The sequence below is a fragment of the Anopheles arabiensis genome, chromosome 2 (assembly GCF_016920715.1).
Source record: "Anopheles arabiensis isolate DONGOLA chromosome 2, AaraD3, whole genome shotgun sequence".
Classification (NCBI taxonomy): Eukaryota; Metazoa; Arthropoda; class Insecta; order Diptera; family Culicidae; genus Anopheles; species Anopheles arabiensis.
In genome coordinates, this window is record NC_053517.1 from 6,542,262 (window position 1) to 6,560,798 (window position 18,537).

Below are 18,537 nucleotides of genomic sequence, written 5' to 3' on the forward strand. Positions count from 1 at the left end.
AGTGTTTAGCAAGCTTATAGCAAGCTTCACCACTTGGCTGGACGTGATAAGCAAACGGTGCACACTGCACAAACGTTTTGCCCCGGGGAGCCCCGGGTTGGTTTGTTATTTCCGAGCGGATTTGACCATCAGCAGGGCGCAGCTCGGTGTTTTGCTGGTTCTGTCCGTACGGGAGAAAGAACACGATTAGATTCATAGCACTCATCAGTGACCGTATCTGGTTAGATCTGGATGCTGAAGCGATAGTGATTGCAGTTGTGCTTGAAATGACGTAGTCTTCGTTGTTTGACTAAGATTAAGCAACACTGCAAAGGAGTGATTACTAAACAGCAAAAGTGTTTGTAAATATGGAAAATGGTGTTACCTTCATGAAATCATTTTCCTAGTACTATTAAAAGAGCGCCAATAAATAATATAAAGGTTCAAAACTTCAGCTTCCGTCGCGGTATAAGAGAGCTGCATTCTGTTAGTTGCCCGCGCACCAGGAATTCATTGAACGTGGTGGCAAGCAGCTAGTTTTCCTTTCACCCAAGCGCACTTCACATTCCCACATTCCACGGGGACCGGCAATTCAACTTTTATGAATGAAAGTCTCTGTGTACTGCCTCCACCTGGGTGGAGCTGACGAGCAAAAGAGTGAAAAAAAAATGCACCAAGTTCCGATTTCCGCTTCGCTTCTCAATCTCAAGAAGCAAACATTCGAAGCGAAAGTCCATCGAAGAGAGTCTCCTTCCCCGTACGTGAGCACCAACACCATCAGCCCCCCGTTTCGCCCTGCTTTCGCTGACGGTATCTGCAGTGCGTCCACGAGAAAGAGAGGCCGTCATCACACTGCTGCAACACCCCGGCGATGCAGTCACTCTGCGCACTTCGTGTCATGCCTGAGACATTCGAACTTTTTTAAGCGTCGAGCAGGATTGATGTTGTTTGATGCCCATCCCCTATCGAAAGCACACGCGCGCGCCCTCCTTTTTAGCTCTTCACTAATAGACCTCTATAAACAAAAAACGTCTGCTGCTGCTGCTCTTCAACTCAATCACGTACATGGTTTGGAAATTGTGCAGTTGTGCCGTCGATTGATATGGATTGATATTAGGGCCATGTTTCTTGTAGCTCCTCACGCCACTGTTTCCTTTTGGGCTTTCATTTTGCTCCCTCTTGATGCGCTATCGACCATCTTTCTTCGTTTTGAAATGTAGATGGCATATTTGTGCAAAAACTGCCTGAATACGAAACGCTTCCCAATGCACTCGGATTGTGCGTGTGTACGATCACTTTCACGATTGCTGTGGTGGTTGGCATTCTTTTCTAGCACGGCATTGGATAACAAGGTGCTCATACGCCAATTGAAAGGGGTACTGCTGTTTTGCGTGTGTACAAAAGCTTTATTTCTTGCTTTATTTCCCATTGCGAGGGTTAATTGGTGCAACGAACACCACTTGCACTCTCCCTCGGCATGTGATTAATTAGTATTAATGGCCGGTGGGTGTTTGATGGATTGGGAATTCCTTTACAGCGTTCCACACACGCTATTAGCTTGAAAAGTAACAAAATGGACATAAGTAAGCCGCTAATCATGAGGAGGAAGTGTCTTCGAAGTGCATGTGCTTTCAGACATTGATTGACAGTAATTGGTGGTAAGTTATTATCAACAGTAACAAGGGAAGCTTTTTGGAGAAAAAGCTTATGACCATCAACATGTTTTTACGCTAAATTTGAGTAGAAGAAAAGCATGTGTTTTTACCTCAAAGATCACGGGAATTTGATGCAGTCCAGCACGGGAATAGATATGAGGTTGGCTCTGTTGCAGCCTGCATGTCCTATCGATTAGACCACCGCGGCACGTTTCACAATTCGAGTGCTTTCTCCATAAAACATGACACCTCGTGCGGGCTGTGAACGATCCAAAGATTCTAGTTGCATGTTTTCAACAAGTCAGATTATTAGATAAGCCTGCAACCACGAACACGACTTCTGCCTAACGTGGTACAAACTTTCCCAAGGAAATGGAACTTGCACATACACACTCACACACACACTCCCATCTTCTCCTTCACGACCTACGCGTGTCGTCATGAATGATTAATGGAATCGCGACAGAAACTGGAATGCTGTACCTTCGGCTGAACGGGACACCACCGATCGAGAAAGCTCGATCATCTCAGGGTGATCTTGTCTCTTTTGCTCGAGCCTGCAGAGGACGGTACCATGAGGATAGTAAGCCTTTCGCCAATCTTTTCTCCGGGTTTGCTCTTGGCTGGGCGGAAGAGCTGCCAGCCAGGCAGGTATCGACCGACGATGGCGACCCCTTCCAAATCGTTGGAATGTCTGAAAACGGAACAGATCATCGACCCGCCGCAATAATGCCCCGAACCAATTTCTGCCCGTTGCGCGTTTTTCCATCCATCCGCGGGCGGCCGTTTGTGCAAACTTTTCTCTCTCCACGGCGTGTTTTTTTTTCGCACACCACCCATACATTCATCGGCGTAACCAATGTTGTGTGGGGTGGGGTGTTTGCTCCACCATTGCTTTCGTATTAGTGTCGCGGAACTCCGCACACACACAGACAGACTCAGATTTCAGAAAGGGTTGACTGTGGGTGGGGACGTCCGGTAGGAGGAACGTTCGGCCGTGACCAAACATGGCCAGCACGCACCTCTTCTTCCCATGCGCGTCCAGCGAGCAAGCGAGCGAGCGAGCTGTCCCCATGCGGATTGCAGTGTGTGCAGTCTGGGTTCCCACCTCGATCACGCATTCGCTTCCTCCTCCTTCTCCAATCTCCCACTCAGGTGCGAGATCTTTGGGGACGGAGGTTCGGTTTGTGCGCGCCGACAGCCGGTCAAGACCGGTGTGTGTCGCAAGGCCGCGGACGACGCTATTCGTGGCGTGTCGTCGTCGTCGTCATCCCTTGCTGCTGTACATGCTTCGCTCACTGCGTTCGTGTGTACGTGCGGTTTTTGGTGCGGTCGGTACCCCTCCGCATGTCACCGTACCCTGGGACGGTTGTTGGTCTGGTCGGTTGTTGGCATTGGTTTGGGTACCGTCCGTCCGTCCGTCGACTTTTCGCCGGCGAACGGCACGAAAGAGATCGTGCATCTTGTGCGCGGCGCTGGTCGTCATCGTCGTCGTCGTGGTGGTGAACGGACCCGGTTCGGGTACCGGATATTGTGGTGTGTGCCGGTCGATCTGTAGCAGTGCTTCGCGCAGCGCAGTGTTTGTCCACGTGTGCTCAATTCGCTGTGCTTTTTTAAGACTCGTCCCGGTCTGTCGTGTGCATCTTGTGAAGTATTTGGGGACATTCTTGCTCCTCGGAGATATTTTGTGTCTTGGTGTTTTCTATATCCGGCCTTGTGGAAAGAAGATTCAAGGATTCAAATAATGATGTGATGTTCAAAATGTCCAATTTAGTGGAATATGTTGGATAGTTAAAGAAATCGGCTGTCAGTGATCTTAAAACCGTGCCTTAAATTGTGTCTTGTCCATGATGGTGTGGTGTCTAATGTTCGGCCATTCCCTTTTAACCAATGTGGTGTGGTGAAAGGAATTCGCAAGAAAAGTGCCTAGTAGTAGTGGCTTTGAAAGGTCACCGGACGACACATCAACCAGAGCCAATACTTACCCGTACTTCCAGGACGGACCACATTTTTGTAACAGAATCAGTTATTATCCTGAAGAGCTTTACTTGTGCTTAAGATGTCGCTGTGTAACCTTGTTGAACGTTGGTAACTTTGCATAACCATTTATGTCGTGGCGCTCCGGCGACGAAGAGATGATCGTTCGAACGGATTCGTCCTCCAGCTGTAGGTTGGAGCAGGAGTTTGAAGAAGACTGGGATCTGATGCAGTTTTACCTTTCATCCGATCAAACCTTGGATCAGACAACGCCCTACGTAGAAACCAATGAGGTAATGTGTGTTTACTGCTACATGTGCATTCTTAGAAATCTTGTTGAAAATCCTTCCAAAAATCCCTGTCCGATTTCTGAGACTTAATTTTTATAATCCTTTTTCTTCGGAACTCAAATGACTCTTGCCGAAAGTGCATAGGAACAGGTAAGAGATAACGTAATTGCAAGAACTGCAACTGCAATCCATCTTTTTTCCATATCTCACCCCGTATCGATGCACGATGCAAGCAGTTTTGAGCCCTATCTAAGTGGCGGGTTCCAACCCAAAGTCTGGCAGGATTTGCTGAAAAGGGGACAAGCTTTTAAAAAAACGAGGTATTTCTTTGTGATAAGACTGTGTGGTGATAGAGAGGTTTACGCTACTGGGGCAGGTCGATTTTGGTTGAACTAATCTTTGCCCTCCAGTTTGTTGTAACGCTTGTCTGACATTCACCATTTACACAGTTCACGATTGGGAGTTGAGCGTGCTGAATCGCTTGCTTTAGTGTGTCCGCTTTGTGGAAGGAATGTGAATAGTTACAGGCAACATGTGGAATGTGAGCATTTTAACCAAATGGATAACGTCGGTATGTTGGGGTACGGAGGAGAAAGGGAGGGGGTTTAGTTTAATTTGCAGATTCCGATTTGCAGTGGTTGTTGTGTGCGGGGAATGGTAATATAGTAGAGCAATCATGTGTGAAATTAAAATCGCTCTCTGTGGCTATTACGGAGTTTTCCACGTGTACCAAAGCCACACTTCTAACCACCGGAAGAGCTGTCTGGAGTAAAAAACAATAATGTGTTTTCAAAACCGAACAAATACTAACAAAAGCATGCGGAGAACAACACCAACACAAACAGAAGCAATTATTGTGATTGTCCGGGGCAGATTATGTGTCTAATTCTGGCGCCAGACGACTTTTTCGGGTCTCGTGACAAACGGTTAGCCGAATGCAGTTTGAAACCCCTTGCCCCGATTGCCTTATCGGCTGCGTGACGTGCGTGATTGTACCCAAATAAAAAGGCTTCACACATACTAACAGAGTGCGCATCAAGTGTCAGTAAAATCCCCCTTTTTCGCTTCAAAAAGTGTTGATGCTCAAAACCAAAACAAATGCTAATTGACCACAACACAAGCTGTTATCACTGTTTCGCTTACCAAAATACACACGCACACACTGGCGTGTGCCGTCTTATCGTTCAGGTTTATATTTGTCCCTATTTGACCGCCACCAAACTGCTGATAACGACCCATCTGAGTCTGCTCGCAACGGTTTGGGGTGGTACAATTTGGTGACAGAAAACGGCAAAAAAAAACCAAAACACTAACGGTCGCCAAAGAAATTGCGCATCTTCTTGTCCTACCAAACAATAAGGACGTCCTTGATCTTGGCGACTGGAGCCAAACAATCAGCGTGCAGGGGAAATTCTCTGCCCGTGCAGAGAAAGTTGGCGTCTTGTTGGTATGGTCCACTGGAGCTGAATCTTCCAAGCGATGTGATACTGGTTGAAGAGGAGCTACAGAACGTGTCAAAGCTCCTAATGGGAGATAGTTGATAAGTAATTGGGGCTGTATTACGCATTGGAAGCAAAAATCTGCAATTAACCGGATACGGTATGAAGGCGGCCTTCTAGGCGAGATTTGATGCCAGATAATGGTTCTTGTCTGTTTGAGCTTTGAATTCATTTCAATATGGTTCAGGCTTGCAAGCTGGTAAATGGGAGTCTGTTTTGGTCAAAGGTTTGAGGAGACATTATGCAGCATTTTCTGATTATTGTTGTTTATGATTTAGTGTTCTTTAAAATCTAAAATATAAGACATCATCTTTTAAGAAACAATTGCAGAGACTCAGAGTACCGCCAAAAATGATAGAATTAATGTATATATTAAAGTCTCAACTGAAGTATCGTATATCCTGGATATTGAAAAAATTGAACAGCTTATCATGCGGAGTAAAAGTGAGTGGTTAAAGTGTTACGAACAAAAGAGCACATATGCACTATAACCCTCCCCATCCCATCCACTCAAGGAAAATATCTTAAAATCCAGTTGGACCCCATTCCAAGCCGTTTAGATAAATTCCTAGGCCCCATAGCACTTATATGCACCCTCTATTGCGTCCGGTTTTCTTTCCTTCTGGGAAAATTCCATTCGCTGCTACACTATTCCCCAATTTCACCATGACGTTGGGCACCCCCAAGCAGTAACTCTCGAACTGGGAATGTGACCCAAGTCACGCACTCCTCGCAAACGCCTCGAAAAGGGAGTATGCATGCAGCGGGAGCGAAAGAGAACGCTACTTTCTCCCTAAACAATGTCAATTTTCGGCATCTCGTTTTGTTTGCTTTGAAGGTTGCTGCACACGCCGAAGTCAGCTGCTGCCGTGGAATTTGTCACGTAATCACAAGATATGATGCATAAGTAAGTCTCTTGTCGTCGTCTCTTAAAGAAAGTGGAAGCACAGCTTCACGCTGCTTCCACCCCGTGCGGATTTTTGTTTGCCTAGAATGTATGTACGGTTTTTTCATAAACGATAAGCAACAATCATTATTTTACCCATGATTGATTGTACCGAGAATTGATTTCTTCACTACATCGGACAGCTGGGGTTGCAATTGATTAACACACTCTCCTTTCTTCCCCCTCTGCGGTTGGTAGCGGCCTGTGATTTATCTCTCACTTGTACATTGTTTTGACATGTAGTAGAGAGGCGATCACAGTCGTATTTGCATGGGGCAAACTGCAGTGGCAGCACTGCATCTTGCACGATTTACGAAGTGCTGCACAATCGCACGATGAGATAAGAAGGGGATGCTAATAAACTCTAACTAAACAACAACAACCACAACTCCCCCTTTTAAACCAAGTCAGAATCTAACGAGCATGGTTGTGTGAGCCCACAACATTTACGACGCTTTTCTTTCCCCTCGTGCCCACCCATGCACGATCTCCATCTTCTACGTTTACACCTTCAGGTGTGATTAAGTGCAGTCAGCAAGCAAGTGCTTATTTGCGAAACGCAACCGGTCACACCTCCAGCGGTCGGGAGAAAAGATACAAGATAAGAAGTCCGGCAGTCCAGAGGGAGGACCCTAGCTATCGCTTCTGCGAAGATGTTTTCCGTTTATGACGCCGTACGATTTTCTCCGCCGGGTTAAAGGCACACCGGTTCTGACTGGTTCGTAATGAGACTTACACGGAACTTTGGTAGCTAACCGGAATTGCATTTCTCTGAGTGATTGTGTTTACTCACTACACTACTTCCTGACGGTGAAGGCCCACGATAAGCTGTGGATGTGTTTTGCTATTCTGAGTGAAATTCTCAGGAACTGCTAGGTACAACTACGTACGCAAACGATGCACCGGCTGTGATTCCATTATGCGTATTCCAATGGTCGAGCGAATAAGAGAGACACTTGGTACACAAATCATGATTCCTTTACTGCCTTCACGTGACCTAATCTCTGCTACTAATCTAAGGCGATCCCGTTTGCGATCCCGAACAACAAACGAAAGGATACGTCTGACTAATGCCACCGCACGTTTCTGGTCATTATTAAAAACTGATAAGAGAGTTTCGTTCAGCACGTGTGTTCTGATGCACAAGTCACACAGGGTTGAAGATTGATCACGTTTCCCAAGCACACTCATTGTGTACCTATTTGGCTGTCCTGTGGTTCTAATCATACCGTCGAATCTTATGACTGGTTTGGATTAAATGAGATGTACACCTTTCGAGGTGCCCACTCTGCATGATGCTGGTCGTAAACGTGGTCGTTTCATTAAGCTCCTAACTCTGTACGAAGGGCGGACAACACAACGTTTCTGCGTGCTGCAGCTCCTAATTGTCTAGACTTTGATGTGAGGTACGTGGATGCACCTCTATCTCTTCTGTTCTTCGACCGGCTCAAGACGTGTACATGTGTGTGTGTTTACCCGTAACCAACACACACTCTGCGGCAAGATGACGCACTTTCTGCTGTCTATTGTTGATTTTGCTTGATCCAGAACGAACAAGCTTCTAAGGTATCAATTTTCCATTGATACAATGTAGGCATTGAGGGAAAATTCCAATCGATGGCATTTAAGATTGGATGGAAGTTTCCACTATCTATTAAAATAAGAGCTCAAACTCATGCTAGTTGTTTAGGTTTTTGGGAAGACCCATGGGAAGAGTCTCCACTTGTTCTACCCACGATAAACGACTACTACCTCTGGGTGCGTTGGGGACGATGTGAGAATAGTCACGTTTACCATTCTCGTCCACTGCTTTCCACACGCCCTTCGCAGAACGATTTTGTTCTCAATTGACAGCTTAGACGCGGCTGGTGTCCACCTCTCTGTCCGCCTCTGTTTCATCCGGCATCATCCTTTTGGGGACGAGCGGGACAGCCTGCGAGAAGAGAATCGCCCATATTCTAATCAGCAACCCCCGGGCTTTATTGTTGTGTGTATACCCAATGATTGTGACTGTGCGGGGTGTGTGCGTGTGTAAATAATACACGGGGTACCTCCCTATCATGCTCTCTCACTCTCCTGTCCTGTGTCTCTGTTTCGCTTCATCTCTTCCTTGCGACTGCGGGTCATATTTTACCGCGAGCAGCACGGTCCCGGGAACTCAAACGTAAGTCAGCCTCCGAAGCGAGCGTACCTCGCTCTCCCGTCTGTGAAGATCAAGCCGAGTCGTATTCATTCATAAGTTATAAAGACGACCGGGAAGATTGCTGCGCTGCTACTGGAAGTACAAGAACGCCGCGGCCTATCAAAAAGCGATCAGAAGAAGGCAAAAAAATAGACGCAGAATTATCTCGCCCCCGGAACGTTCTGGTCTGGTGGGAAGCATTGGAGCGCAGCCAGTGCCAAAAATATAGAGGGTCAATTTGGTCGTGAAAAAGCCTACCGGCAGAGCGATAAGAAGAGGAGCAGAGGAGTTTTTCCCCCTGCTGGAGGACAAGCAAAATACGTCAGCAGGAACAATCTAGAGCACACCAGGAGTCAACGATGGGTCTGAAGTTCCTGCTCTTTAATAGTCAACAGAGTCAAAATCTCCATGGACGTGGTAGAAAAGTAATTATCAGCCATCTTCTCAATCATTGAATCTTTCAGAAAGGGTCATACCTTAGGGCTTGGTATAAAAAATGAGTGCTGGAAACATGCATCGTCATGTTTTGTTGCATCTGTCCCAATTCGGGCTGAATTCCTTAGTTGGGGTAGTAACCTTAAATTGTATTCAACTTCCTCTGGGCCATTGGCACTATCTCGCCCAAACAAGGATGATCGTGTGATCGTATCAAGTAGCCACGGAGGAGAGGAACGTCGTGAGTACTAGCACCAACTCTCTGTAGTGCCTCGCGGTACAGTCTCCGGGCCAGATGTCCTATCAAGTGCGTGCGGACCAGTGCAAAACCCTATCTACAATCCGCCGAGGGCCTGTTTCGGGGCAGCTGTGCGATCGTAGGTCAGTGAGAACCTTCGCACTACCGCGCCGGGTGCAGGTTATTATCTGTTTGCGCCAACCTCTGGCCACCTTCAGACGCATTAATTGCAGATGGCAAAGAACAGCGCATCGTGCTAATCGCAAACAAACCCTGGGATAGAAACTTTCCACACTATAGCGCGCTACTACTACTGCTACGACGGAGTCGATGCACGGAGTGCGTTCCACATCTGGAGCACATTGTTTGCCTATGTTTACCTAACAGCTGATCGGTTGATAGGCGCTGAGATAAGGGCAGCTGGTCCACTTCCTAACACATCCGCCCTCTGCAACTGCGCGATGTTGTTGGTGGGGGAGCTTTCGTGGCCTGTGCGGGCAATCGTTGCAGCTGCTGCTGTTGCCGTACGCACGCGATGTTCATGGTCCATTTGGTCCACGGCCCGCTTGTTATCGAGTCGGGGCGGTTGCATCGACCTTTTCCTTTAACGAGGAGGGGTACTAGCCTCCAGGGTGCATTACACACAGTGCATTATGCGTATGCGTATGCTAGAAGATGAGGATTGAATGGGCGTTAGCAACAGTACGCAAGTGAAGATAAGCATTTCGTTGTGGACATTATATGATCCTCCTCATAGAAGATAGCACGTTAATTACACGACTAACCAAAGCATCTCTCTCTCTCCACCTTCTCTCTTCTACAGATCATGGAGGGTTCGGGCGACGGTTCCCCGCAATCGTCGATGTGCATGGTGAAGGCGGCTGAGCTCTTCCCGAAGCCGATCCTCGAGAAGGAGGAAGAAAAGCTCACCGTACGATTTACCGAGCGTAAGTGTAGTCCGGTCGGTGTGACACGCAACCGGTGTGACACATTGTAACTAATCTTGTATCTTGTTTGCAGTTGCCGGTGAATCCGTACGTTATCTCGGCCAGACAGATGAAGGCATACTGGCACTGTCCAACTATCGGCTGTTCCTGCAGAAAAACACCACCGGTGCCGAAGTATCCGTCCCGCTTGGCCTGATCGAATCGACGCAAGTGCGTGACCTGTTCCATCTGATCGTGAACTGCAAAGATGCCAGCACCGTACGGTAAATATCGCTCGGAGTTGCGGGCTACAGAGTGTTTGTGAAATAGCACACAATATGTAATTTCTTCCCCCCAATTCCCCCTTTCGTACGCAGATGTTCATTTGCAACGTCGGAGCAGTGCAGCGAATGGCACCGGCGGATAACGCTATCGATCGGTGTGCCCGAAACGCTGGAGGCACTGTTTGCGTTTCCGTTTCACGCGTGGGCCTCCGAGTCGCCCACGCTCAACCAGGACAACGAATGGGCCGGCCGTCTGCAGCGCGTCGGCTCGTTCGACGACGAGTTCCGGCGGGAGGCCGAACGGTTACAGTTCGATCTGCAGGGTGCGTGGCGCATCAGCCAGGCGAATGCGGAGTTTAAGCTGTGCCCATCGTACCCGCGGCTGCTGCTGGTGCCGGCCTGCATCTCGGACGATACGCTGCAGAATGTGGCCAGCTTTCGCAGCTCGCGGCGCATACCGGCGGTCGTGTGGCGCCATCAGCGTACCGGCGCGGTGATCGCGCGCTGCAGTCAGCCCGAGGTCGGGTGGCTCGGGTGGCGCAACTCGAAGGACGAGCAGCTGCTGAAAGCGCTGTCCGATGCGTGCTCGTTCGATCGGGGCACGCAGGATAAGGCCGGCGATGGTACGAGACGGACGCGCACGCAAACCGACTGCTCGGAAGCGTCCAGCGACGGCAGCCCACCGCGCAGCCCCGAGGGCAGCCACGAGGAGGTGGAAATGGACGAGCCGAAGAAGATACTGATCGTGGATGCACGCTCGTACACGTCCGCGGTCACGAACCGGGCCCGGGGCGGTGGCTGCGAATGCGCCGAGTACTACCCGAGTGCGGAGATACAGTTCATGAGCCTCGGCAACATACACGTAATCAGGAAAAGCTTTCATGCGCTGCGGCAGCTCTGCGCCTCGCAGGCGGACATTCCAAAGTAAGTGGCGTGGATCGGCGCAGGTTGCCGGTTGTTTTGCTCTGTGAGTGTATTAACAGCGACATTTTTCTTTCTTTTCCCCACCTCAGTTGGCTTGGATTGCTGGAGCGAACGCTTTGGCTGCAGCATCTGTCCGGCTTGCTGGCGGCCTCGATGGTGGTGTGCCACGCGATCGAGCGTAACGGTCGGCCGGTGCTGGTACACTGTTCCGATGGGTGGGACCGCACGCCGCAGATCGTTGCCACGGCGCAGCTCTGCCTCGATCCGTACTACCGCACGATCGAGGGCTTTCGCGTGCTGGTCGAGCGGGAGTGGCTGAGCTTCGGGCATAAGTTTGCCGACCGGTGCGGCCACGGTCCGGGATCGGACGAGACGAACGAGCGCTGTCCCGTGTTTCTGCAGTGGCTCGACTGCGTCCATCAGATTCATCGCCAGTTTCCCTGCAGCTTTGAGTTTGATATGGGCTATCTGGTAAGTGATGTGGCGTCCGGGGTCACGCGAATGGACGCCGCTTTTAACACACTTTTTGCTTGCTTTTCGCCCCTTTCTTAGATCAAACTAGCGCAACATTCGCACTCGTGCCTGTTTGGAACGTTCCTGTGCAACACAGTGAAGGAGCGGCAGGAAAACAGCGTCCCCGATCGTACGTTCTCCGTGTGGCCTTTCCTATCCGGTCCGATCTACAAGAACCACCTGTACATGCCGAACCGCGAACGCGTCCTGTGGCCGGCGCACAACGTGCGCGATCTGCGCCTCTGGACGGAAGTGTACCTGGGCAGCTGGGGAGGCCACAATCAACCGTCGGCCTCCGAGGTGGCCGACTATCCAACGGCAAGCGTGCCGGCCGGCGGTGCGGATGTCGTCGTACCCGGTGCTGTCGGTGTGGGAAGTATCTTGCCCGGTGTGGTGGAATCGACTGCTAGTATCGCCGTCGGCATCGGTTCGACCTCTGTTGATGTTGTAGGCGATGCGATGGCCAGCTCATCGCCGGCCAGCTGCAGCCCGGAGCAGAACGGAACGATGACGAAGACGCGCTCGTACAGCGATATCAAGGAGGCGACCTCAGGTGGCGTCATGGCGCGTCGCTCAAGCGATCCAAGCATGACCCTAGATCCAAGGTAAGTCGCTCGCAGCATTGGCGCCGGTGGAAAAGATTTGACTGCAGCAGCATTGATTTCCCCCTTTGCAGCATTATCAATAGAACGGGCGGTCCAGCGACGCTCAACCTCTCGCAGGAGGAAAGTTCAATCGACTCCAACCTCTCGTCCGACCGCGAGACCTCGCCCGATCTGCCCTCCATCGACGATCGCCTGTTGCATCGTGGCGTAACGGCCAGTTCCTTTATACAGCACGCCACCGAAAAGCTGCAAAGCCTCACGCAGGAGCTGAACCAATCGGACGAGGAGCTGGAGCAAGCCATCAAGAACCAGCGCAACCTACTAGCGGCTGGCCGCAGTCCCGCGCGCTGCCCTGCCGACACGAACGGCGACGCCGGGACACCGGGCGGCAACCCTCTCTCTTCCTCAACCTCCTCTAGTCTCTACCCGAACGGAAGCATTGGTGGCGTCAACAGTTTAGCGGCCGCCGCAGCAGCCACACTAATTCCAACCGCCACCACCAATGTTCGACCGTCCTTTACGACCACCAGCATCAGCAATGGTACGACGACGCTGCAGCAGCAGCACGCTGGTAGCGAAGCAGGACACCCTTACCGCTTTCAACCCATCGTTCCGGAACTGCCAACGACGACGACGACGGATGTGTCGCGATGCTCGCCCAAGCTCGAGTGCCGGGAGTCGAGCAGCAGTCCAACGGCCAGGCAGCAGCAAAACGTTGTACTATGGCCGGACACGATCGACGAAAATACGGCTCGCATTATCAAAATCGAGTCGTACCACTCGTCCACGGTCGGTGGAAACAAGGACGTGCTGGACGGTGGCGGTGGCGGCGGCGGCGGCGGTGGCGGTTTCCTGCACGGCTCAAATCGTACCGTCATCGGGCGGCCCGTCATGGCCGGCGACGACATGATGATGGAAAGCGTCGATCTGACCATCGGTGGATCCGACGACGGCAGCTTCGCTGGTGGTAAATACGATAAACTGTTCAAACTGATCAAACACTTTCTGCGGCGACACATATGAGATGAGCGGGCTGCTTTCGATTGCTGGAGGAATACAGACAGTGGCAGACAGCGTTGCTTCTGTCACGGAACATGCAGGGGTGCAATCGGCTGGTAAACTGCGTGCGCATGCGTTGGTTTTGCTTGATTGCACTTCAAAACAGTTTCCAATTTAAAGAGAACGAGCCCCTGAACACCGGACGTGTTACGTTACCTTGCCATAAAGGGATAACTGAATCTCCGATTGTTCCAATCGTACGTCTGATATTTATGACAAAATCTTCAGGCACGATGGTGCGGACTCTTTCTTCGATTCGAGGTTTCGCTCTCGTTTTCTGCTCTCTTGCTCGAACGTGTGTTCATGACGAAGGATACAAAGCAAACGGACCAATGGTTTCAATGTGCGCAAAAATGTGTATATACAAAAATTTAGTCTTGGCTCGTAGTTGCGCACTGAAACACTTCGCTCGGCCGGTATAGTTAAGCAAAAATAAAACGAAAATCACTACACTCTTATCATAGGGAAAATGTAAATCATGGGTAGAGAATGAAAGAAGGCAAATGGTCAAAGTTTGCAAACAAATGATCGCATCCCAATGCTAATGCGGTACTGACCAGGGGGACTATCTAGTAATATTTGACCGCGTTTTTATTACCTTACCCTTATCACCGTGGTATGCCATCAATCCAGTAGTTAGTAGTACAAAAAAAGAAGGTACCGACATACGAATTGTATACATGCGAAATAAAACACAACAAAAAACCAACAGCGACGAGCACAAAATTACACATACACGGATTAATCAAAGGCAAACAGCCAGTCCAAAGCATTTGGTGCGATTTCATGTTACCGATGTGGGGTTTTTTTAATTAGCATTCTTGGACAAGAGAACGTATTATACGTACAGCAGCAGCATTTTTTTCTGCTCCCTGATAACACATAAAAGAACGTGATTATGCGGAATGGGGGAAAAAAATACAAGAGCTTCATTGATAAGCCAAATGGTTTTTTGTTTCAATTTCGCACATTACAATGAATTTCGAAATATTGATTGTAAATGGCTATAAAAAAGATTTGCTCAAATTGTGTAATTGTGGATTTACGACTAATGTTACAATTATTGCACCACTTTATTTGTCTTATTCGAAAAGTGTTGTCTTGCGAGCGAATCTAGGCTGTGTTTTTGTTAGTGTCTGTGTTATGTGTCCTCAAAAGAATAAGATATTTTATTTTGAATATTGACCAGTCATCTAATTCAAAATATGTGATTTATTAGACTGAATGGAAACTAAGGAGGAATGTTAGGAGATTTGTTATTTTAGATTTTGATCACTAATATCTGTACAGCAATCGAAAGCACAACACTTTTTTGTAAATGTTTATATAAAAAATATGAAAAATCACATCGAAATGTATGTAACACATTCGTTTTTTCTATCTTTTTAGACAAAACACACTCTGCCTCGCCAAACCGCCTAGAATCGCCCGGTCTGAACGAGAGCTCGCTTAGTCCCAATCTGTGGCACGGATCGATAGAAACCAGTACGGACACACTGGTGCCGGTCGATCAATATCCTCCACCGTTGGGACCGATCGATACAAGCGCTTTAAGCATGCACCACGAGCAACATCTGCTGCCTACCTCTCATTCGTTAGCGGGAGGCAAGGCAACGCAAGGCACCGGTACGGCAGATGGCGGTGACGCGGCCCGGGACGTACGTGAGCGACGGAAGTCATCACTACTATCAACGCAAGAGCGGGAGGGAAGTCACTGCGGTGTCAGCGGTGGCGGTAGTATTAGTTTAGCCGTAGGAAACAGTGATAGCAGTCAGCTGAGCCTTGTTAATGGTAAAGGATCGGAAGCGACGACGGCGCCAAGCGACAACGCAGGCGGGGCCGAGGTCACGGGCGATAGCTGTGCCGCCAAAGCTCAGACTGGTGATAGTAATGGATGTGATTTTACTAGTGATAGTCATGATTACGATAGGGTAAGTGGACGATTTCGCACCGTGCATTTTGTGTGGTGTTTAGAGATGATGCCTTTTATTAATAGACCACGATTAACTTGGCTTGCAGAAATTATCAAATCAATCAACGCTGGCGTTGACCGGCGATACGCTACCAAAAGATCAACCTGATTATGGCAACCAGCAGCAGCAGGAGCAACATCCTCAGGACTCTACGTTGGGAAATGATCGTGGAGGAGGAGAAGGTGGAGGAAGTCGATCAGTTCCGCCATCAACCTTCGCCCAGAACAGCAATGCCAGCAACTGCAGTAGCGTGAACTACAATAATAAGTTCCAGCAGCTTGAAATCAATGGCAAACAGCCGCCGAACGACGGTGGCGGTGCTGCTGCTGCTGCAGGCGGCGGATACCCTCCATTAATGCCACAGCGACGAAGAAGAAACTCGTCCAACTCGAAGCACGACCTGATGAGTCCCTGCAAACCAACCAATGGAAGGTAAGAGGGGGGGGGGGAAATACTAAAAGAGAAAGTCGTTCGGAGTAAGGATGTTAATCGACGCTCTCTTCCATTCTTCCAGTTTATCCCCAAGTGCCACACATTCTCGGTTCTCGACGCCGGGCGCCCGGTCACTGCCACTAACACCACCGAGTGTACCGTACGCGTCGGATAGGCCACCGGTAGCGACCTTCTCCTGTCCGGACGGGTTGGCCCACGCCCTCTCCGAGCAGAACCTACGCCTCCAGCAGATCGTCTACGAACATCGGGTAAGCGAGGGTGTAGCAGAAGAATAGTTGTGTGAATCAAGCTAATAACAACAACTCCTTGTCGTGTCTTCCAGCTGCGCGAGGAAGCGTTACAGCGCGAGCTGTACGCGACGCGGTTAGCATTGCTGAAGAAAACCTGCCAGAACTGTTGTAGCAGCAGCGCCCAGCCACAGTACGGCAATGACGATCCGGTGAGTAACATTATCCGCGGGAATGTGGGCCACGAGGACCCACGCAATCAACCATTTACTGGCAATCTCCTCGTAAAATTGGGAAACAATATAAAAATGGGTCATTTCTTTCGGTGTCCTGCGTTTGGAACTGTGCTTTTGGACGACAGCTGCTGCGTGCAAACGAGAAGAGAGAGAGAGAGGCATGACGCTTTTGTTTTTTTAGTTGCTTTAACAGCTTACCAAAATTACCATCTGAACGAAAAGAACCATTCCTTTGGGACGAAGCCTTCCGCACATAAGGCTTAGTAGAGTCCGTTCATGCGCGCTATCGCCACAGCTTGCTTGCTTCTGTGAACCATCATCCCTGCTGGACTGCTTCTTTTGGAATGCTCTGTTAATGAACACACGGGGGGCGACCATAAAAGGAGGGACGCGGCCTGATCCCGTCGAGGAGTGAAATTTTAACACCCGCTTTCGTTTCCCATCTCTTTTCATGGATCTCTGTTGTTCCACGAAAAACAAGCCACCTTCACCCTGCTGCTGTTGGCTTTGCGAGCGACAAAATTTACGCTAAATGACTACTACTACTACTACTACTACCACCACAAGCGTGTAAACTTGTCATGGTCCTGGCTGCGCTACTACCACTACTTAACTTGCCACCTTCTCCACCTACCACTTTCTTCTCTCCTGTTGCCGACTGCGCCTAACTGTTGTTGCAAGTCCATATTCACCATTAACGGGCATGAGCCAGCCAGCCACCCTCCTGCCCTCCTGTTTGTACTACAAACCGTTTCTCACAGTGTACCAAATCCTATTCAATACCCACAAACCCCCCCACCCCTCACATCTAGGTGCCGGTGAGCATTTCCATTACCAGTGTTGCTGCTTTCACTACTACCGCAACTGCCACGTCCGCGATAGGAGACCGCGTCGCCATGGTCGACGGCACACGCAGCAGCAACCACAGTATCGACAACAGCCAGCGCGCCGGAAGTGATTGTATGGGCACTATCGCCTCCATTAGTACCACTGCCACCACGACCGTCACGGCCACCACTGCTGAAGGTGTCGTCACTGGCATGTCCGCAGCCGGCAGTGCCTGGTTGGGAGCCTCCGTCTACGGTCTGCTGTCCGAGGCGGCACCAGAACCAGACAGCGGTAACAATATTTTGCTATTTTCCGATGAGGAGAACGAAGTAGAAAAGGACAAGAAGAGAGAGGGTATGCCTGGTAGTAGCGTAACGGCCGCGAAGGAACGTTGCCTGTATGAAGCCGTACTGAAGCACAATCATCGCTTGGCGCACAACGTGCGAATGTGGCGAACCGTGCGCCAGTTCCTGGAGCGTACAAGACAGAAGCGAATGGTCGTCTGTCCTCCGTCGGTGGTTCTAGCGAGGGAAGCGTTCAAGCATCCGTCCGAGTCCTTCTCCCTGGAGGATCCCATCAGCGAGTACTACGCCGATAGTAGTGATGTTGAGGGCGAAAGCGAGTGTAGTAGCAGTCGTAGTAGTATCGTTGAGGAAACAGCTAGCCAAGTTGACATGAAAGGCCGGAAAGGCACAAACAGCAGCCCGCTTGCTGGGACTACTACTATCATCATTCATGATTCCGAAGATGAAAAAGATCTTGACATTATACTTAGTGGCAGTGGTGGTGGTGGTGAAGAAGGTGGCAGTGAGGAAGAGGATGACGATGATGAGGATGATGTTGAGAATGATGATCCGGAACTATCCTCCCAACTGGTCAGTGATGGATTTTGCATAGACTTTTTATACTGTTTTTACTGCCTGCTTCGTCGCATGTTGACTAACATCTTTCACTCCGCCATCAACTAATACGAGTCTTCTAACCCCGTCCTTTGAATTGGTCCAAAAATGCTCTCTCAACCCTTCAAAAACCTAACCCTTGTTGAAATCAAAAAGTTTTGTTTCGATTAAGGCCTAGAAAGGAGTTGTGTGTGCAAAAATGTGATAGAAAATTGGTGGGAATGAGAAAAAAAGTTTACTGCCCCGAGTGAGGATCGAACTCACGACCTTAAGATTATGAGACTTACGCGCTACCGACTGCGCTATCGAGGCTGTGTGTGAGAGGAGGGGATAGAACGTGAACAGGTTCTCGAGAACATACGCATTCGACGCTGAACTTCAGAATGAATCGGAATGAACCTAAATTCGG

The 18,537-nt window shown here is 49.5% G+C and overlaps 1 protein-coding gene and 1 non-coding gene across 10 annotated transcripts in view; one reads left to right on the top strand and one right to left on the bottom strand.

Annotated features, from left to right (window-relative positions):
* Nucleotides 1-18,537, top strand: part of LOC120897349 (myotubularin-related protein 3) — a 33,692-nt gene that overhangs the window by 12,183 nt on the left and 2,972 nt on the right. For 5 of the 9 annotated variants that reach the window (XM_040302182.1, XM_040302178.1, XM_040302181.1 and 2 more), the window contains exons 3-13: nt 10,025-10,148; nt 10,222-10,411; nt 10,505-11,335; nt 11,425-11,806; nt 11,888-12,453; nt 12,525-13,420; nt 14,902-15,443; nt 15,532-15,917; nt 16,000-16,186; nt 16,261-16,377; nt 17,214-18,104. In XM_040302182.1, the coding sequence (XP_040158116.1) occupies nt 10,028-10,148; nt 10,222-10,411; nt 10,505-11,335; nt 11,425-11,806; nt 11,888-12,453; nt 12,525-13,420; nt 14,902-15,443; nt 15,532-15,917; nt 16,000-16,186; nt 16,261-16,377; nt 17,214-18,104 (5,109 nt within the window). In that variant the 5' untranslated portion in view covers nt 10,025-10,027. The other 4 variants (XM_040302176.1, XM_040302184.1, XM_040302177.1 and 1 more) reach the window with 4 other exon arrangements.
* Nucleotides 18,368-18,440, bottom strand: Trnam-cau. The gene has a single exon. It is a non-coding gene; the product is annotated as a tRNA-Met (tRNA).